The sequence below is a fragment of the Cherax quadricarinatus genome, chromosome 1 (genome assembly GCF_038502225.1).
Source record: "Cherax quadricarinatus isolate ZL_2023a chromosome 1, ASM3850222v1, whole genome shotgun sequence".
Classification (NCBI taxonomy): Eukaryota; Metazoa; Arthropoda; class Malacostraca; order Decapoda; family Parastacidae; genus Cherax; species Cherax quadricarinatus.
In genome coordinates this window covers 19,942,145-19,964,864 of record NC_091292.1, presented here as the reverse complement: position 1 = coordinate 19,964,864, position 22,720 = coordinate 19,942,145, and the positions used below count along the sequence as shown (strand labels likewise).

Sequence of the window (22,720 nt, the reverse complement as noted above, 5' to 3'; positions counted from 1 at the left end):
AGACAAATGACAGCTTTTTGACTATCACTCACTACTTTGTGATCGTCAATATGGCTTCAGGAAAGGTTACTCTGCTGCTGATCTGTTGTTAAACCTCTCCACTAAGTGGCACCAGTCACTGGATGAATCCAAAGTCAGCTGTGTGGTAGCACTGGACATTGCTGGCGCTTTCGACCGGGTGTGGCACCAGGGCCTCTTAGCAAAACTTCAAGCACTGGGAATTGCAGGCTCTACGCTATGTCTCCTCAGTGACTACCTTCATGGTAGATCTCTAAGTGTAGTTCTCAATGGAACGGAATCAGCAAGACATCCTATTGGGGCAAGTGTTCCACAAGGAAGCGTGCTGGGTCCATTGTTATGGAATGTCTACTTCAACGACCTTCTTCATCTCATCCCAGAATCACATGCATATGCAGACGACTGTACACTGACATTCACTTATCCAAGAGAAGAAATGCCAGCTGCTCTAAGCTACATCAATCACCAGCTGAGAGCTATATCAGCTTGGGGAAATAGATGGCAAGTAACATTTGCACCTGAGAAAATGCAAATGATGATCGTCTCTAGGCACCATGATGGTAATGCTGGTGCAGTAGTAAGGATGAATGGGAGGATGTTGGCACCTGGAGAAGAAGTTGATATCCTTGGGGTGAAATTTGACTCCAAACTAACCATGAAGAACCATGTTGTAAATCTTGCAAACAAGGCAGCCAGGAAGCTTACAGCACATCGCCGTATCTCCCATCTGCTTGACAGTAGGGGTTGCAAGATCCTGTACGAGGCACAAGTACGCTCGCACCTTGAGTATGCTCCACTTTCTTGGTTTGCCTGCCCCCCCTCTCATCTGCGACTGCTTGACAGAGTAGAGAACAGAGCAAGACGTCTCATCTCTCGCCTGGACCCATCCTGGATAGACCTGTCATTTCAGCAGAGCCTTCAACATAGGAGGAGTGATTGGTGGAATGATGAAGTAAAGGGTGTGATAAAAGAGAAAAAGGTAGCTTACGAGAGGTTTTTACAAAGCAGAAGTGTTATAAGAAGAGCAGAGTATATGGAGAGTAAAAGAAAGGTGAAGAGAGTGGTGAGAGAGTGCAAAAGGAGAGCAGATGAAAGAGTGGGAGAGGCACTGTCAAGAAATTTTAATGAAAATAAGAAAAAACTTTGGAGTGAGTTAAACAAGTTAAGAAAGCCTAGGGAAAGTATGGATTTGTCAGTTAAAAACAGAGTAGGGGAGTTAGTAGATGGGGAGAGGGAGGTATTAGGTAGATGGCGAGAATATTCTGAGGAACTTTTAAATGTTGAGGAAGAAAGGGAGGTGGTAATTTCATGCACTGGCCAGGGAGGTATACCATCTTTTAGGAGTGAAGAAGAGCAGAATGTAAGTGTGGTGGAGGTACGTGAGGCATTACGTAGAATGAAAGGGGGTAAAGCAGCTGGAACTGATGGGATCATGACAGAAATGTTAAAAGCAGGGGGGGATATAGTGTTGGAGTGGTTGGTACTTTTGTTTAATAAATGTATGAAAGAGGGGAAGGTACCTAGGGATTGGCGGAGAGCATGTATAGTCCCTTTATATAAAGGGAAAGGGGACAAAAGAGATTGTAGAAATTATAGAGGAATAAGTTTACTGAGTATACCAGGAAAAGTATACGGTAGGGTTATAATTGAAAGAATTAGAGGTAAGACAGAATGTAGAATTGCGGACGAGCAAGGAGGCTTCAGAGTAGGTAGGGGATGTGTAGATCAAGTGTTTACATTGAAGCATATATGTGAACAGTATTTAGATAAAGGTAGGGAAGTTTTTATTGCATTTATGGATTTAGAAAAGGCATATGATAGAGTGGATAGAGGAGCAATGTGGCAGATGTTGCAAGTATATGGAATAGGTGGTAAGTTACTAAATGCTGTAAAGAGCTTTTATGAGGATAGTGAGGCTCAGGTTAGGGTGTGTAGAAGAGAGGGAGAATACTTCCCGGTAAAAGTAGGTCTTAGGCAGGGATGTGTAACGTCACCATGGTTGTTTAATATATTTATAGATGGGGTTGTAAAAGAAGTAAATGCTAGGGTGTTCGGGAGAGGGGTGGGATTAAATTATGGGGAATCAAATTCAAAATGGGAATTGACACAGTTACTTTTTGCTGATGATACTGTGCTTATGGGAGATTCTAAAGAAAAATTGCAAAGGTTAGTGGATGAGTTCGAGAATGTGTGTAAAGGTAGAAAGTTGAAAGTGAACATAGAAAAGAGTAAGGTGATGAGGGTATCAAATGATTTAGATAAAGAAAAATTGGATATCAAATTGGGGAGGAGGAGTATGGAAGAAGTGAATGTTTTCAGATACTTGGGAGTTGACGTGTCGGCGGATGGATTTATGAAGGATGAGGTTAACCATAGAATTGATGAGGGAAAAAAGGTGAGTGGTGCATTGAGGTATATGTGGAGTCAAAAAACGTTATCTATGGAGGCAAAGAAGGGAATGTATGAAAGTATAGTAGTACCAACACTCTTATATGGATGTGAAGCTTGGGTGGTAAATGCAGCAGCGAGGAGACGGTTGGAGACAGTGGAGATGTCCTGTCTAAGGGCAATGTGTGGTGTAAATATTATGCAGAAAATTCGGAGTGTCGAAATTAGGAGAAGGTGTGGAGTTAATAAAAGCATTAGTCATAGGGCAGAAGAGGGGTTGTTGAGGTGGTTTGGTCATTTAGAGAGAATGGATCAAAGCAGAATGACATGGAAAGCACATAAATCTATAGGGGAAGGAAAGAGGGGTAGGGGTCGTCCTCGAAAGGGTTGGAAAGAGGGGGTAAAGGAGGTTTTGCGGGCGAGGGGCTTGGACTTCCAGCAAGCGTGCATGAGCGTGTTAGATAGGAGTGAATGGAGATGAATGATACTTGGGACCTGACGATCTGTTGGAGTGTGAGCAGGGTAATATTTAGTGAAGGGATTCAGGGAAACCGGTTATTTTCATATAGTCGGACTTGAGTCCTGGAAATGGGAAGTACAATGCCTGCAATTTAAAGGAGGGGTTTGGGATATTGGCAGTTTGGAGGGATATGTTGTGTATCTTTATACATATATGCTTCTAAGCTGTTGTATTCTGAGCACCTCTGCAAAAGCAGTGATAATGTGTGAGTGTGGTGAAAGTGTTGAATGATGATGAAAGTATTTTCTTTTTGGGGATTTTCTTTCTTTTTTGGGTCACCCTGCCTCGGTGGGAGACGACCGACTTGTTGAAACAAAAAAAAAAAAAAAAGTATCTAGGTAGTAGGTTGGTAAACAGCAACCGCCCAGGGAGGTACTACTGTCCTGCCAAGTGAGTGTACAACAAAAACCTGTAATTGTTTTACATGATGGTAGGATTGCTGGTGTCTTTTGTCTGTCTCATAAACATGCAAGATTTCAGGTATGTCTTGTTACTTCTACTTGCACTTAGGTCACACTACACATACATGTACAAGCATATATATACACACCCCTCTAAGTATTCCTCTATTTTCTTTCTAGTTCTTGTTCTTGTTTATTTCCTCTTATCTCCATGGGGAAGTGGAACAGAATTCTTCCTCCGTAAGCCATGCGTGTTGTAAGAGGCGACTAAAATGCCGGGAGCAACGGGCTAGTAACCCCTTCTCCCGTATAAATTACTAAATTTAAGAGAGGCTTTCGTTTTTCTTTTTGGGCCACCCTGCCTTGGTGGGATACGGCCGGTGTGTTGAAAGAAAGAAATATTAAAACAAATATTTAATGTACAATGAACAGAAAAGGAACAAAATACTTGAAAAAATACCAAGCAAGCAAGACTTACTTATTTAAATATCCTTCTCGGAGAGTTTGTAGTGATATCCTTGTGACATTGATTGAGAGCACCATAAGAGGAAACTGCGAATGTTGGTCATGACTGAGACGAAATATATCCCGGGCAAGAGGCAGCAGAGGTTCATGAGTTAATAAATAGAGAGCTTGAACCAACCCAAGCAGACCAACACCACGTAAATCAGTTGCAGGATCAACTCCCTATGAGGAATAAAAATCCAAGAGAAAAAAACCTTAATGTAATGTAAGTTCACACAATAATTAATTTAGTCTTCAGTAATTATTTACAATTAAAATATGCTAAAAGAATGTTGGATAACAAGGAATGACTTACTTCTATTTTCAGACTTGGTATTCAGTCTAAACCACCCAGGGAGGTACTACCATCCTGCCAAGTGAGTGTAAAACGAAAGCCTGTAATTGTTTTACATGATGGTAGGATTGCTGGTGTCCTTTTTTCTGTATCATGAACATGCAAGATTTCAGGTATGTCTTGCTACTTCTATTTACACTTAGGTCACACTACACATACATGTACAAGCACATATATACGCACCCCTCTGGGTTTTCTTCTATTTTCTTTCTAGTTCTTATTCTTGTTTATTTCCTCTTATCTCCATGGGGAAGTGGAACAGAATTCTTCCTCCGTAAGCCATGCGTGTTGTAAGAGGCGACTAAAATGCCGGGAGCAAGGGGCTAGTAATCTCTTCTCCTGTATATATTACTAAATGTAAAAGGAGAAACTTGCGTTTTTCCTTTTGGGGCCACCCTGCCTCGGTGGGATACGGCCAGTGTGTTGAAAGAAAGAAAGATGGTAGGATTGCTGGTGTCTTTTGTCTGTCTCATAAATATGCAAGATTACAGGTACGTCTTGCTACTTCTACCTACACTTAGGTCACACAGGTACACGTTTATTTATACACACTCATCTGAGTTTTCTTTGATTTTATCTTAGTTCTTGTTCTTATTACTTTTCCTTTTATATCCATGGGGAAGTGGAATAAGAATCTTTCCTCCGTAAGCCATGCGTGTTGTAAAAGTCAACTAAAATACCGGGAACAATGGGCTAGTAACCATTTCATAAGAAAAAATAACAAAATTATTTTTTGAAAATTCTTGGACACTGGTGCACCCTTTGAAATTTGGCCTCTGGACCCTGAAAGGGTTAAGGAAAGGGAAGCTCTGTCATCCTCAAGTAACCAATCAGAAGCAGTGTAGTTAGGAGAAGGCATTTCTCCAATCATTCGTATTTGAAAATAGTGGCTATATGGACTCATTGAAAGTTACGGCATCAGTTATATGAGTAAAAAGAGATAATTTTTAACATATAAAAATTATTAAGAAAGACAAGGGAAATAAAATCTGTCAATACCAAGTGTAAGATCTTTGTAAGATATATCTGGCATCAAACGTGTTTGTGAAATAGAAAGAGATGACCAATAATCATGCCAGAGTACAAGACACTTAAGAGGCTTATGCTTATGTCACACCACCTACGACTGCTGCACCTCTCCTGCTTACAGTATATAAGCCACTTCTTTGAGCATATGCTGTATTCTTTTCAAGATTGATGGACTGATTACATCGACTCAAGGCTGAGGGACTCGTTACCTTAAAACTCCTCCTGTTCTTCACCATTCTCCTTTGTATAGACTGATGAAGCCACTGTGTGGCAAAACATTTCCTCATTTAAGATACCCAAGTGTTGCACATGTGTCTAATATATCAAATGATCCTTTATTGGGAAAGGTGAAAATTTGTCTGTAATAATGTTCTGATTAAAACATTCACCAATAATTTTAATTATGGGCTCAGTCCTACCTGGAATCCAATCACATCCCAATGACTACCAAATCGAGGACAATCAATCTTGGTACTAGTGAGAACCTTATACACCGTTTGTAAAATCTGGAGGTGTATTGGTTCATTATTATCAAACTGGCCTGCAAGAGACGAAATGTTTTATTTACTGCAAAAATACTTATTCATAGTATGACTAATTATTTTTAGAGAAATATGATCACCTGCACTTAACATTCAATATTATGAATAACCTGCATTACATGTAAAACAAAAAGCCTTTAAAAGTTGCTGTAAAATTATCAGAGCTCCCTCAAAGTGAAGTATAGTTATTAATGGACTACTGCATACAAAATACAGTGGACCCTCGACCAACGATGGCATCGTCTAACGTTAAATCCGACTAGCGATACATTTTAATGCAAAAATTTTGCCTCGACTAGCGGTAAAAAACTCGACCAATACGATTCGTTACGTCTGAGACGCGTCCACTTGTGGCCAGTGTTTACAAGCCAGCCAGCCACTGCTGTCCCATCCAAACATACAACCGGAACATTTCATATTATCACAGCGTTTTTAGCGAATGCACCTGCAAAGTAAGTCACCATGGGCCCCAAGAAAGCTTCTAGTGCCAACCCTACAGCAAAAAGGATGAGAATTACTATGGATATGAAGAAAGAGATCATTGCTAAGTATGAAAGTGGAGTGCGTGTCTCCGAGCTGGCCAGGTTGTACACAAAACCCCAATCAACCATCGCTACTATTGTGGCCAAGAAAACGGCAATCAAGGAAGCTGTTCTTGCCAAAGGTGCAACTATGTTTTCGAAACTGAGATCGCAAGTGATAGAAGATGTTGAGAGACTGTTATTGGTGTGGATAAACGAAAAACAGATAGCAGGAGATAGTATCTCTCAAGCGATCATATGTGAAAAGGCTAGGAAGTTGCATGAGGATTTAATTAGAAAAATGCCTGCAACTAGTGGTGATGTGAGTGAATTTAAGGCCAGCAAAGGTTGGTTTGAGAGATTTAAGAATCGTAGTGGCATACATAGTGTGATAAGGCATGGTGAGGCTGCCAGTTTGGACCAAAAAGCAGCTGAAAAATATGTGCAGGAATTCAAGGAGTACATAGACAGTGAAGAATTGAAACCAGAACAAGTGTTTAATTGTGACACTGACAATGTTGTGAAACACTTTAGGAATGTCATAAAGGAACGGGAGGTACAGGCCTCTATGGACAGATATGTTGTGCGACAGAGGTCCAGTGACTCTCAAGCTGGTCCTAGTGGCATTAAAAGAAGGGAAGTAACCCCGGAAAAGGACTTGACACCTCAAGTCCTAATGGAAGGGGATTCCCCTTCTAAACACTAACACCATCCACAGTCTCCCCTCCTCCCATCCCATCAATCATCACCAGATCTTCAATAAAGGTAAGTGTCATGTAATTGTACATGTCTTCTTCAGCTTGTGTGTATTAAAATTAATATTTCATGTAGTAAAAATTTTTTTTTCAATACTTTTGGGTGTCTTGCACGGATTAATTTGATTTCCATTATTTCTTATGGGGAAAATTAACTCGACTAACGATAATTTCGATTAACGATGAGCTCTCAGGAACGGATTAATATCGTTGGTCGAGGGTCCACTGTATATATTTCCAGTATTATGTACTTCTTATAGCACATACCACACTTCATCCCCAACTAAAATAAACTTTACATTAATAGTTATCCAGAGACAAATATAAATCAAAATATCAAATTGAATTGCAAAATATATATACCCTACTAATGTCAGAGATCCAAAACCAATAATCAATTATTTAACAACACTTACCAATAATAAATGTAAAGAAACTGTTTTCTACTGACAGACACAGGTAAAAAGTAACTGAAATTCATACACAGTGCAAAGAGTAAGAATGAGCCAGTCAGAAAGAACTGAAGTGTAATAAAGAAATAAAACCAAGGGTTCTTTCCACATTAAAAAACACTCACATTGGGCAATGGCAAAGAGCAAATTTCTCTCTTCAATAAGCTCAGCTTTCAGCTTCTTAGGTCCAAAAATGCTACGAAAGAGTCCATTTACCCCCCTCTGCTCTAATGTTGGCTTGATGGAACCCTGAAAAACATTTAAATATGACATACATAAGATCTCTTGTCCATAAAATAAAACTTATGTTAGGGGATATAAGAGCGCAGTATTATTTTCTAGTAAAAAGCAGGCATTAGGCAGGTATGTGAGGTCATCAGAGTTATTTAATATACAACAGACCAGCAGCAATTTCAATAAAACACAAATGAAATATAATTTTTCCAGTCTACTTGGCACAGGAACAAAAATAGTATGGAGCATGCTGTAGCATGCTTTAAAATTGGGAAAAATATCAAGAGTCCATAATGCATGATACATCTTATTAGAACACGCCATGTGATAAAGCATTTCCCTTTTGTGTGGAGGTTAGCCATTTGAACCTTTGATGAGTTTCGAGTCCTTCTACTCCCAGAGCCTGGTCATGGGCCAGGCTCATCTGGTACTAGCCTGGTCAACCAGGCTGCTGCTCCTGGAGCCCATGAGCACATCCATTGTTTATAGAAGGAAGCTTATGTCACACCATGATGTAACCACTTCCCATGCTGAAGTTGCCTTCTAGATGTATTCCTCAGTCAGTCATGTATGATTAAAGCAAGTTTAGATCTTGTCGTCACTCCATTTCAGTCTCAAAATATTAACCATAGTGCCAAAGAGGAATACTAGTGATATTAAAGGTGCCAAAAAAGAAAAATAACAGTTAAGAATGAGAATTTTAATCAAAATATAGGTGTTAGTTGTGCTTAGAGGTGGTGCACGCTTTCCGTGTAAACAAAGCAACGACAGTATGAAGTGAAGATAAGAGCTTGTGGAAAGAGTAATCTTGATGTGAAATTGTAAAAAAGTATGGGAACGAGGTCACTGCAGCTAAATAAGGAATAAATGGGATTAGGTCAGGGGCTTCAAGTAGAGTTAGAGCTAAAGGAGGAGTAGCAATAATGTTGAAGGATAAGCAATGGCAGGAAAAGAGGGACTATAAATGAATTAATTCAAGGATTATGTGGAGTAAAATAAAGGTTGGATGCGAAAAGTGGGTTATAGTAAGCGTATATGCACCTGGAGAAGAGAGAAGTGTAAAGGAAAGAGAGAGATTTTGGGAAATGTTGAGTGAATGCATGGGGAGTTTTGAACCAGATGTGAGAGTACTTATGGTTGGGGATTTCAATGCTAAAGTGAGTAAAAATGTTGTGGAGGGAGTAGTAGGTAAATTTGGGGTGCTAGGGGTAAATGAAAATGGGGAGCCTTTAATTGAGCAATGTGCAGAAAGAGGTATGGTAATAAGTAATACATATTTTATGAAAAAGAGGATAAATAAATATACAAGGTATGATATAGCACGTAATGAAAGTAGTTTATTAGATTATGTATTGGTGGATAAAAGGTTGATGGGTAGGCTCCAGGATGTACACGTTTATAGAGGGGCAACTGATATATCGGATCATTATTTAGTTGTAGCTACAGTTAGAGTAAGAGGTAGATGGGACAAGAGGAAAATGACAAGTAAGAGGGAGGTAAAGTGTATAAACTAAGGGAGGAGGAAGTTAGGGTGAGATATAAGCAACTAGTGGCAGAAAGGTGGGCTGGTGCAAGTATGAGTAGTGGGGGGCATGAACAGGGTTGGAATAGTTTTAAAAATGCAGTATTAGAATGTGGGGCAGAAGTTTGTGGTTATAGGAGGGTGGGTGCAGGAGGAAAGAGGAGTGATTGACAGAATGATGAAGTAAAGGGTGTGATAAAAGAGAAAAGGTAGCTTATGAGAGGTTTTTACAAAGCAGAAGTGTTATATGAAGAGTAGAGTATATGGAGAGTAAAAGAAAGGTGAAGAGAGTGGTGAGAGAGTGCAAAAGGACAGCAGATGATAGAGTGGGAGAGGCACTGTCAAGAAATTTTAATGAAAATAAGAACAAATTTTGGAATGAGTTAAACAAGAAAGCCTATGGAATGAATGGATATGTCAGTTAAAAACAGAGTAGGGAAGTTAGTAGATGAGGAGATGGAAGTATTGGGTAGATGGCGAAAATATTTTGAGGAACTTTTGAATGTCGATGAAGAAAGGGAGGCGGTAATTTCATGCACTGGCCAGGGAGGTATACCATCTTGTAGGAGTGAAGAAGAGCAGGATGTGAGCGTGGGGGAGGTGCGTGAGGCATTATGTAGAATGAAAGGGGGTAAAGCAGCTTGAACTGATGGGATCATGACAGAAATGTTAAAAGCAGGGGGGGACAGTGTTGGAGTGGTTGGTATTTTTGTTTAATAAATGTATGAAAGAGGAGAAGGTACCTAGAGATTGGCAGAGAGCATGTATAGTCCCTTTATATAGAGGGAAGGGGGACAAAAGAGATTGTAAAAATTACAGAGGAATAAGTTTACTGAGTATACCAGGAAAAGCGTACGGTAGGGTTATTATTGAAAGAATTAAAGGTAAGACAGAATGTAGGATTGCGGATGAGCAAGGAGGTTTTAGAGTAGGTAGGGGATGTGTAGATCAAGTATTTACATTGAAGCATATATGTGAACAGTATTTAGATAAAGGTAGGGAAGTTTTTATTGCATTTATGGATTTAGAAAAGGCATATGATAGAGTGGATAGGGGAGCAATGTGGCAGATGTTACAAGTACAGTGGACCCCCGCATAGCGACTTTAATCCATGCAAGAGGGCTGTTTGTTATGCGAAATGTTCGGTATGCGAATGAATTTTCCCCATAAGAAATAATGGAAATCAAATTAATCCGTGCAAGACACCCAAAAGTATGAAAAAAAAAAAAAATTTTACCACATGAAATGTTAATTTTAATACACATAAACTGAAAAAGGCATGCACAATTACATGACACTTACTTTTATTGAAGATCTGGTGATGATTGATGGGATGGGAGGAGGGGAGAGAGAGTGTTAGTGTTTAGAAGGGGAATCCCCTTCCATTAAGACTTGAGGTGTCGAGTCCTTTTCTGGGGTTACTTCCCTTCTTCTTTTAATGCCACTAGGACCAGCTTCAGAGTCACTGGACTTCTTTCGCACAACATATCTGTCCATAGTGGCCTGTACCTCTCGTTCCTTTATGACTTCCCTAAAGTGTTTCACAACATTGTCAGTGTAATAATCACCAGCACGGCTTGCAATAGCTGTGTGAGGGTGATTTTCATCCATGAAGGTTTGCACTTCAAGCCACTTTGCACAGATTTCCTTAATCTTTGTAGTAGGCAATTTCTGCAATTTCTCTCTCCCCTCCTCTGAACCAGTTTCCTCAGGTCTGGCCTCTTGCTGTTGAAGTTGATCTATCAGCTCATCAGTGGTTAGTTCTTCATTGTCCTCCTCCACCAACTCTTCCACATCATCCCCACTAACCTCCAACCCCAAGGACTTTCCCAATGCCACAATGGATTCCTCAACTGGCATAATCCTCTCAGAGTTAGCCTCAAATCCTTCAAAATCCCTTTTGTCTACACATTCTGGCCACAGTTTCTTCCAAGCAGAGTTCAAGGTCTTCTTAGTCACTCCCTCCCAAGCCTTACCTATAAGGTTTACACAATTGAGGATATTAAAGTGCTCTCTCCAAAACTCTCTTAGAGTCAGTTGAGTTTCTGAGGTCACTACAAAGCACCTTTCAAACAGAGCTTTTGTGTACAGTTTTTTGAAGTTTGCAATAACCTGCTGGTCCATGGGCTGCAGGAGAGGAGTGGTATTAGGAGGCAAAAACTTCACCTTAATGAAGCTCATGTCCCCATAAAGTCGCTCTGCCACGTCTGTAGGATGACCAGGGGCATTGTCTAACACCAGGAGGCACTTAAGGTCTAATTTCTTTTCAGTTAGGTAATCTTTCACATTGGGGGCAAATGCATGGTGTAACCAGTCATAGAAAAAGTCCCTAGTGATCCATGCCTTACTGTTTGCCCTCCACAGCACACACAAATTCTCCTTGAGGACATTCTTTTGCCTGAACGGTCTGGGAGTTTCAGAGTGATACACTAATAAAGGCTTCACTTTGCAATCACCACTAGCATTGGAACACATCAACAAAGTAAGCCTGTCTTTCATAGGCTTATGTCCTGGGAGTGCCTTTTCCTCCTGAGTAATGTAGGTCCTGCTTGGCATTTTCTTCCAAAACAGGCCTGTTTCATCACAATTAAACACTTGTTCAGGTTTCAGCCCTTCACTGTCTATGTACTTCTTGAATTCCTGAACATATTTTTCAGCTGCTTTGTGGTCCGAACTGGCAGCCTCACCAAGCCTTATCACACTATGTATGCCACTATGCTTCTTAAATCTCTCAAACCAACCTTTGCTGGCCTTAAATTCACTCACATCATCACTAGTTGCAGGCATTTTTTTAATTAAATCCTCATGCAACTTCCTAGCCTTTTCGCTTATGATCGCTTGAGAGACGCTATCTCCTGCTACCTGTTTTTCATTTATCCACACCAATAAGAGTCTCTCAACATCTTCCATCACTTGCGATCTCTGTTTCGAAAACACAGTTAAACCTTTGGCAAGAACAGCTTCCTTGATTGCCTTTCTGTTGCCCACAATAGTAGCGATGGTTGATTTGGGTTTCTTGTACAACCTGGCCAGGTCGGCGATACGCTCTCCACTTTCATACTTATCAATGATCTCTTTCTTCATCTCTATAGTAATTCTCACCCTTATTCCTGTAGGGTTGGCACTAGAAGCTTTCTTGGGGCCCATGGTCACTTATTTTCCAGATAAAGCACCGAAAACACTGTAATAATACAAAATATTCCGATTGTATGCTTGGATGTTACCGCGGAGGCTGGCTGGTAAACAATGCCACCGGCGGAACATGTGAGGCTGGCTGAGGGCGCACATTGGACGCGTCTCGGACAAAGAGCGGTGAGCAGGTTTTTGGGCGGTATGCGAGGCAAAATTTTTGCGAAAAAAGCGAGTGGTATGCGGATTGTACGGTATGCGATGCGTACGGTATGCGGGGGTCCACTGTATATGGAATAGGTGGTTACTAAATGTTGTAAAGAGTTTTTATGAGGATAGTGAGGCTCAGGTTAGGGTGTGTAGAAGAGAGGAAGACTACTTCCTAGTAAAAGTAGGTCTTAGACAGGGATGTGTAATGTCACCATGGTTGTTTAATATATTTATAGATGGGGCTGCACTTTAAAGGAGGGGTTTGGGATATTGGCAGTTTGGAGGGATATGTCGTGTATCTTTATACGTACATGCTTCTAAACTGTTGTATTCTGAGCACCTCTGCAAAAGCAGTGATAATGTGTGAGTGTGGTGAAAGTGTTGAATGATGATGAAAGTATTTTCTTTTGGGGGATTTTCTTTCTTTTTTTTTGGGTGACCCTGCCTCGGTGGGAGACGGCCTACTTGTTGAAAAAAAAAAAAAAAAAAAAGATGGGGTTGTAAAAGAAGTAAATGCTAGGGTGTTCGGGAGAGGGGTGGGATTAAATTATGGGGAATCAAATACAAAATGGGAATTGACACAGTTACTTTTTGCTGATGATACTGTGCTTATGGGAGATTCTAAAGAAAAATTGCCAAGGTTAGAAGACGAGTTTGGGAGTGTGTGTAAAGGTAGAAAGTTGAAAGTGAACATAGAAGAGAGTAAGGTGATGAGGGTATCAAATGATTTAGATAAAGAAAAATTGGATATCAAATTGGGGAGGAGTAGTATGGAAGTAGTGAATGTTTTCAGATATTTGGGAGTTAACGTGTCAGAGGATGGATATATGAAGGATGAGGTTAATCATAGAACTGATGAAAGAAAAAAGGCGAGTGGTACGTTGTGGTATATGTGGAGACAAAAAACGTTATCTATGGAGGCAAAGAAGGGAATGTATGAAAGTACGTATAGTAGTACCAGCGCTCTTATATGGGTGTGAAGCTTGGGTTGTAAATGCTGCAGCGAGGAGGCGGTTGGAGGAAGTGGAGATGTCCTGTCTAAGGGCAATGTGTGGTGTGAATATTATGCAGAAAATTCGGAGTGTGGAAATTAGAAGGTATGGAGTTAATAAAAGTACAGTGGACCCCCGGTTAACGAACTTTTTTCATTCCAGTAGTATGTTCAGGTGCCAGTACTGACCGAATTTTTTCCCATAAGGAATATTGTGAAGTAGATTAGTCCATTTCAGACCCCCAAACATACGCGTACAAACGCACTTACATAAATACACTTACATAATTGGTCGCATTTGGAGGTGATCGTTAAGCGGGGGTCCACTGTATTAGTTAGAGGGCTGAAGAGGGGTTGTTGAGGTGGTTTGGTCATTTAGAGAGAATAGATCAAAGTAGAATGACATGGAGAGCATATAAATCTGTAGGGGAAGGAAGGCAGGGTAGGGGTCATCCTCAAAAAGGTTGGAGGGAGGGGGTAAAGGAGGTTTTGTGGGCCAGGGGCTTGGACTTCCAGCAAGCGTGCGTGTTAGATAGGAGTGAATGGAGACGAATAGTATTTGGGACCTGACGAGCTGTTGGAGTGTGAGCAGGGTAATATTTAGCGAAGGGATTCAGGGAAACCAGTTATTTTATTAATCGGACTTGAGTCCTGGAAATGGGAAGTACAATGCCTGCACTCTAAAGGAGGGGTTCGGGATATTAGCAGTTTGGAGGGACATGTTGTGTGTCTTTATAGGTACATGCTTCTAAGCTGTTGTGTTCTGAGCACCTCTGTAAAAACAGTGATTATGTGTGAGTGAGGTGAAAGTGTTGAATGATGATGAAAGTATTTTCTTTTTGGGGATTTTCTTTCTTTTTTTGGGTCACCCTGCCTCGGTGGGAGACAGCTGACTTGCTGGGAAAAAAAATTATAATAATCATAACTAAGTGCTAAACCCATAAGGGTTATACAGCTAAGATAAAAGGTGAACGAATGTGTGGATTGAGCATATAAAAAAGAAAGGTGCCCTGTTTAATATCTTTATATTAAGAAAGCCCAGTCATATCAAAAACAATGTGTGAGCAGGTAGGAAAGCCACCATATTAGTGTTTATTTCTGGTTGGTTCAACCAGTTTAAAATGCACAGCTGGCTGCATTATATCAAATTTAGTGGGTAAAGTGCATTTGCTGAATATGCTGCTGCTGCTGCTGCTGCCAGGAACGTCTTTACCTAGCTGGATTAAATTTATTTTCCAAGCCTGAGCAGGTGCTTAATGCTGACGAAATTTCAGATTATGATGATGAATCAAGCAAGAGAAAAAATGCACCTGGATTCAAGACAGCTAAAAATTGTCTGATCTTTCTTCTGTGCTCTAATGCATCAGGTGATTTCAGATATAGGACTTCGGATATTTATTTGTCACAGAATCCTTGTGCTTGAAAAAGCAAAGACAAAACCACTGTGCCTGTTTCTTGGGGGTCGAATAATACAGCAGGGATGAGTGAGGCCCTGTTTGGTGAGTGGATCAAGCATCATTTTATTCCATTCATTCAGGGTTCTCTTCACTCTTGTCATTTCCCATAGCCATCCTCAAACCTTGTAGTCTGTCTATCCATATCAAGATGCACAAGTACACCCAACAAGAACATAACACAAATTTCATGTAAAATACAGTTTTCAAGAAAAGAGCCACTGGGTTATGTGAGAGACTGTTGTATTTATAAATGAGACATGAGACTGTAAAAAAGTGAATGCTGTATACAGTAGGGCCCCACTTTACGACGTTCCGCTAATACGGCGATGTCAAATTATGACCAAAATTTGCTATACGGCAAGCGGTCTTTCAAATACGGCGCCCCCCACCTGGTTTGTTTACATTCTCCGTGACCACATCTATTATGTCAGGAAATTTTCCAAAATTTCAAGTGTTTTAAAGTTACTGCATATTTTATATGTACTCTGATAATTATACTTATGTGTACCTGTACCTAAATATACTTACACACTGTGCTGGTGTGCAGATACACATTAAAATCGATAAGTCTCTCTCTACTCATGACGCCAATACTACGTAATAATAATCACTCTTGGGCACACTAAATGTCTTATTTTACATTATTATAGGCATTTTCATTAATCCATCTATGATATTTTCCTCAAAATTATATATGAAACCTGTTACATAGCATATAAACATGATACATACACTCACAGAATAAAAATTGACGTAAATATGAGATTTGTTTACAAAGCAGCTGTGTAGGTAGTGTCGGAAGAATTACGTTTTCTCTAGTCAAACTGGAAGATAACTGTAGAAAAATATTCCTTTCGTATGCCTTTACTCTATATATAGCAATTCACGACCCTTGTGGGTTTAGTGCTTTTTATAATAATAATAATAATAATAATAATAATAATAATAATAATAATAATAATATTATTATTATTATTATTATTATCTTCATTCACTAAAAATGGTGTGTTGCTGTTTGTTTATTCTGTACTAACTTGTACAACTTGTACACAATATAAGAGTATTTGTATTGTGAGGTAATTATTATTACAATCAAAAAATAGAGGTAAATGTTTTACAAACTTACAAACGTACGTGAATGAACTAAAAGTAGACATATTAATACGCATATATTTCGCCTGACCAAGTGATCGCCCACTACCTGTTCAGTTTGTGTTCTTACATTGTCTCAACTCTGTATCTCATTCTCTCTCTCATTTACTCTTTTGTTAACTAGTTGGCTCTCATTGACGATGGCATCTAAGGTTAGCTGTGATAAAAAGAGAAGTCGTAAGCCTCTTGCTTTAGGTGCCAAGTTAGAGGATGATGGTGTGCCATTCTGATTTTATTTAATAAACACCCTGCCACTCACCTCTCACACATTAATATTAATATTTTAAGGTAAGTAATAAGTGTACTCTGTGTGTATCTTACCTTTTATTGTGTTTTTAATGACTATTTCTATTGCTAACTTTGATGTTGGTGAGGAGCTCCTGATTTAGGAAATTGGATCTGTGCTCCAGTTCCCCAAATTAAGCCTGAATGCCTTCCACATCCCCCCCAGGCGCTGTATAATCCTACGGGTTTAGCGCTTCCCCCTTGATTATAATAATAATACGTATTGCTAACTTAATATAAGTTAGTGTAAACTTGTTGTCTGGCATTTATTGCCTATTTTATATGTGCTCTGATAATAATACTTGTAGAGCTGTGTGGTAGCCGGGTGGAGGGACAACACTACATTTTCTCTCTGCCATCAGAGAAAACGTGTATGAATCTGCGTTTGGCCCAGCCACTCCCCCACTTCGCTTTTGTTTACAATTTTCAGCATGAATTATTCATTATTTCTCCCTTCATTTATGATGGCATCTAAAGGTAGTTGTTAGAAATGATTAAATTCAGTGAACAAGGTATGTCAATGTTAATAATATGGCTCTGGGCCACAGTGTAGGCAGCTGGTAGGTGTAGCCCAGGTGGGCTACACCGTGGCCCAGGCGGGATACACCTACTGGCTACATACACTGACTTCCTACAAATAAATACTACTCACCTCTCTTCCTATATTAAGACTACACATATTTTAAGGTAAATAATGAGTGTACTCTATGTGTATTTTACCTCTCTGGGATGTTTTAAATATCATATATTAAGTATGAGACGCGAAGCCAGGGCTACCTACACCTGGGCTACCTGCACCTGACTTCCTACAAATAAGTACTACTCACCTCTCTCCCTACATTAAGATTACAAATACTTTAAGATAAGTAATGAATGTACTGTGAATGTATTTTACTTCGTGTGTTTTTAATGCCTAGTTCTATTACTAACTTAATATAATTTAGCGTAAACTTGTTGTCTGGCATTTATATGCATTTATACATGGAAAAAAATGGCGTTCTGCCTTCCGGCGATGTCTGCTTTCCGGCGACAGCCTGGAACCTAACCCCCCAGCCCTACTGTATGTAAAAAACTGCATTAAATTTGTAAGATAAAAAGAGTTCATATTTACCATCACATGACTCATATCTTGACGAGTGAAGAAGTCCCACACCTCATCAAAATCTGTATGTGGAGTGATTTTAACATTTGGTGGTAAGCCTTGGGAGGATTTTGCAGGGGATTTTGCTGGCGAGGAAGATGATCCATCAATATGTTTTTTAGGACTTTTGTGAAAGTCTTCCTTGTGTGGCGAACGAAGTATTGGCTCTACACACTGTACTGCTTCCCATTCCTCCTGTGCTGCTGCGAAGTCTTCATCTTGGCTGTGAACAGTAAGAATAAAATTTTAGTTTGAAGTACATGCATAAAACTCCAATTTCTTCTGAATAAAATTTAAGAGTATAATTCAGTAGGATCCTGACTTATGAACTTCTAACTTCCAGTTATAATCACTTCAAATATTCAAACAGAAATTATTTTAAACTAACAATTTTTTGAGTTGTACATGCTCATTCTATGCATGTATAGGAAGATCAAACTAATTGAGACTGGTAAACAAACTACAGATTTACTATGTACATTGAGGTCGTTTGTCAAGTGGGGTGGTTAGTAAGGCAGTGAGGTGGAAGAATTCTTTCTGACTCTGAAATGGCAACTGAAGGGAGATGACCGGGGAGCAGGGTGTAAGCCACTGAAGTGGGTGAGCTTCTTAGTTTATTAACTGACATCATTAGGTACTACCCGGAGGGTATTCTGGGAATCTTGATCAGGGCCTGATCAACCAGGCTGTTACTACTGGCCGCACATAGTCCAATGTACGAACCACAGTCCAGCTGATCCAGCACCGATTTTAAGTATTTGTCAAGCTCCCTCTTGAAGGCAGCCAGGGATCTATTGGTAATTCCCCTTATTCATGGTGGGAGGCTGTTGAACAGTCTTGGGTCCTGGACACTTATTGTGTTTTCCCTTAGTGTACCAATGGCACCCTTACTTATCATTGGGGGTATTTTGCACTGCCTGCCCAGTCTTTTACTTTCATAAGGAGTGATTTCTGTGTGAAGAATCAGGACCATTCCTTCTAGGATTTTCCAAGTGTAGATTATATCTTTCTCACCTGCATTTCAGTGAGTACAAGTCAAGTGCTTCCAAGTGTTCCCAGTAGTTAAGGTGTTTGATGGAACTTATATGTGCAGTAAAGGTTCTCTGTACATTCTCTAGAACTGCAATTTCACCTGCTTTGAATGGAGATGTTAATGTATGGCAGTATTCCAGCCTAGAGAGAACAAGAAATTTGAAAAGGATCATCATTGGCTTGGTATCTCTTGTTTTGAATGTTCTCATTATCCATCCTATCATTTTCGTCTCACTTGTGATTGTGGCACTGTTGTGATCCTTGAAAGTGAGATCCTCAGACATTGCCACTCCCATGTCCTTCACATTATTTTTTCACTATTGTATGATTAGTTTGTAGTATACTCAGTTCTAATTATTATTTCCTCCAGTTTTCCATAACAGACTAGTTGGAATTTGTCTTCATTGAACATCATATTGTTTTCTTTGAGGTTAACTATGTCCTCAATAGAGGACAGTCTCATGCAGATCCTAGTATACTTCTGCAAAAGGTGACACGGTACTGTGGATTACATCTCTGTCTATATCTGATATGAGGATGAAGAACAGGATGGGGGCGAGTACTATGCTTTGTGGAACACACATACTTTTGAACCCAACATTTTAATGCCACATTTTGCGGCTTATAAGACTTTATTTTAGTTTCAATGGCTCAGCATTGAAAGCAACTGGGAGAGCTACAGCCCACCCCACACCCCAAACTTACAGCTCGCGTTACCGACCTTCAGTTTATAGGACACAGGGTCGTTGTTGGAGACATTTTATGTAAAAAAAATGCATCTAGTAAGCCACAAAATACAGTACTTCCTGCAGGTTTGAGGTTTTCTTGCATATATGACATCTTAATGGGACTGGAGTTTCCACTGCATTTTTTTCTGGAAGTGACCCACAGCAACTGGCTAACACACAGGTACCTACTGGAGCCTGGAGTACAGGCACCAACCGATGGTTGGTGGCCAAGGGGTAAGGGTTCAGGGAATGATTGGTGATCCTGAGAAGCAAGTGGGTTGCCAGAGTGGCTGGGAAGGAAAAAGGCACTGACCTCAGGCTGGTAGCTAACTCATTACAATAAAACCCTTCCATCTCCCTTTGCAGTATCCTCCCAAACTTCTTCCCAGCACAATATGCTCAAATACTAAAGGAGGGGTGTTAATGTTGCAGTTTAAAAACTGTAGTGTAAAGCACCCTTCTGGCAAGACAGTGATGGAGTGAATGATGGTGAAAGTTTTTCTTTTTCGGGCCACCCTGCCTTGGTGGGAATCGGCCAGTGTGATAATAAAAAAATAATATAACTTAATAGTTTCACTTTATTGAGGAGATGGTGGGAAGAATATGTAAAGTGTGTTGAGTCAGATATGATAGAAATTTAGAAGTGAATGGGAGAGTGGAAGAGAGTGAGAGAAGAAGGAACATAAGGAAATAAGAGAGGGTATGAGAGGGAGGGAAAGAAAATGGAAGGGAAGAGAGATATTATGAGAGTACCATTTAATATTACCATTTCACTGATAAAAATGACATTAGAAATAGATTATTATAGTTCAAGAGCATATTTACAATGACAGCATAGGAGTCAATGGAAAATAAGAAATAAGTTCTGAGTTACAAACTCTCGACTAACAAAAAGACTATTTACACTTTCACTGCCACAACCCTTAAAATTTAAAAGTCCTGCCAATGTCTGTAAGGTTTCAAACATTCATAATAAACAGTGTACCCACCAATCCATAAACATGAGAGGGGCCTTCAGTTCTACTGGCTAAAGGGACACTAAGCATTCCTTCCATACACCAAAAGTAAATGGAAATAATTTACATACCACAGTCGATCTGCACGATTCACTCCATGACTTTGGTTCTTTCTGTTTCTCTCAGCAACATCTACAAATTCAGATGGTGGCTCCTTCTGCTGTAAACTTTCTAACATCTGCAACATTACAAAGTGTGGAGTGTGTACGCATTTTTTTTTACATTTGGATTAGTATTCCATTAATAATAAATAGCTTTTTAAGTGTTAAACATTGTATAAATGTTTCAGGCCTAAGTTTACCTTAGTAAATATTTTACAACCCTGCCAATATATGCAAACATGATAATGATGACGTGAATCTCCAAAGTAGATGTAGTGATGAATATAAAAGAAGTCAGAGATGCTTTTGTTGGCACATGCAAAGACTGGTTAGCTACTGTACAGTACCTTAAAATCTAAATTTTGAAGTTTTAGTTAATGGAGATTCTTGATTAAAAGTTGAAAATAATGCCAAAAGCTCTTCGAAACTGCCATATTAGAGGAGCATTCTGTAAAAAATGATTGTGTAATGTTAAATAAATAAGGAAAATTAAGAAAGTATTTAATAAAGCTGAAACAATGGTTATGGTTTATATTCAGTCCTCACAAAGCACGATGATTACAACTGCCATGTAATGCAAGCAAAAAATATATATATACAGTGTACTATACCTGTATATACTGCTGCATATACTATATAGTGTACTGTACCTGTATATACAGTAAAGTAAACCCTCACTTTAATGAACCTTTACTTAACGGATTTCAGAAATATGGAACAAAATTGGCTGAGTCAATGAAATTTGAAACAGAGTCCACTGGTTATCATTACAATCATAACAAAACGATCACATCCCTATCTATCACAATCGCCATTAGTAACCACCTCCTCCTTCCATATCAATCCTCAAATTGAAGGTTAACTCATATAATACAGACAGGCTCCGCTTCATAGTGTTTTGCTAATGTAGCAGTTTTCAATTACATACCCAATCTTCATTTATTCAGACTTCCTACAATAAATATATTCACCACTAAGGATGAAAATATTTTAAGGTAAGTAAAGTGTGTAGTGTATATGCATTTTTTAGGCCTAGCGATACTGCTCACTTAATATGATAGTGTAAACATGTTAACAGGCGTTTATATGCATTTCAAAGTGAAAAAAGGCTATGATTCACTGTACAGCAATTTTCATTTTTCAGCAGTAGCCCAGAACTTAACCTGCTGTATAAGCAAGGCCTGCCTATATAGAAAACCCTCTACATAACAGATTAATTGGGTAGGCAGGTGCCAGTAATGGCAACTGCGGTGGAGAAAAAATTTCTTTTTCATGGTCGTGACAATAATGAACAATTCTGCAATTGAAAGACTTTGTCTACTGTTTCCAAATCTGTTACCCAAGTGGACTTTGTTCCATATTTCCTAAGTTCATTAAATGGAGGGTTTACTGAAAATTAGTTTTGACAGGTCCAAATCACCAATGAAAAATCAAATCATGGTTTATGAAGTGAAAACTACAACTCCTCATTATTGAACCAACAAACCTTAACCCCTTGATTGTTGCAAGACCCTTTCTGAAACTGTCATTCTGTGTCAAAAAATTTAAAAAAAAAAAAAAAAAATATCTTATGAAACGATAGAGAATCTTTTCCCGATGGTAATGACACCAAAAGTACGAAATTTGATCGAAAACTTACGGAATTATGCTCCCACAAAGTTAGCAATCTCGGCGATATATATGCGTCGGCGATTTTGCCGACTTTGAGCCTCATATGTATTTGGCCAATTCCATTGTTCCGGTCAACCAAACTCATAGCTATTTCTTTAGAACTCCATTTTTTCTATCAATTGAGTACAAGAAACCACCCATTTACCGATTTCAACTACCCAATAAAGTGGTCAGAAATTGGCAATTTGGCCAATTTCAAAAATTAAAAAAGATACCAATTATAAAATAGGGTCCAGAATAAACAATGCAGACATTCTTGGCACTAAAATAACATATCCTCTGTTCATTAGTCACATCTCTAGGCCCTTCTTATATTACTCTTGCTTTCTATTTTGATTTTTTATTCACACAAAAAATAGAAGATTTACTGTTATGCAGACTACTGCATTATTGTAAAAATGGTATAAATAATATCAGTGCACTAGTGAAAGAATATTAGACTCCCCAGTTGACGTGTCTTGGACGTGTGATGTGATTTGCTTACTCTTGAACATTGGTAAAAATCGAACATTTCCGCTACTATGAGCTCAATTTCAAGGTTGTTTTCATCATGAAACTAATGAGAA

General features: G+C 39.2%; 1 protein-coding gene across 5 annotated transcripts in view; it reads right to left on the bottom strand.

The window, feature by feature from the left end:
- LOC128686148 (ELMO domain-containing protein 3) overlaps nucleotides 1–22,720 on the bottom strand; it is a 40,197-nt gene that overhangs the window by 4,597 nt on the left and 12,880 nt on the right. For 3 of the 5 annotated variants that reach the window (XM_053772895.2, XM_053772885.2, XM_053772905.2), the window contains 6 exons: nucleotides 20,831–20,931; nucleotides 20,454–20,560; nucleotides 17,577–17,829; nucleotides 7,611–7,734; nucleotides 5,635–5,756; nucleotides 3,806–4,014 (listed from right to left, as the gene is read on the bottom strand). In XM_053772895.2, coding sequence (XP_053628870.1) covers nucleotides 3,806–4,014; nucleotides 5,635–5,756; nucleotides 7,611–7,734; nucleotides 17,577–17,829; nucleotides 20,454–20,560 — 815 coding nt within the window. In that variant the 5' untranslated portion in view covers nucleotides 20,831–20,931. The remainder of the gene's footprint in view (nucleotides 1–3,805; nucleotides 4,015–5,634; nucleotides 5,757–7,610; nucleotides 7,735–17,576; nucleotides 17,830–20,453; nucleotides 20,561–20,830; nucleotides 20,932–22,720) is intronic. The other 2 variants (XM_053772866.2, XM_053772877.2) reach the window with 1 other exon arrangement.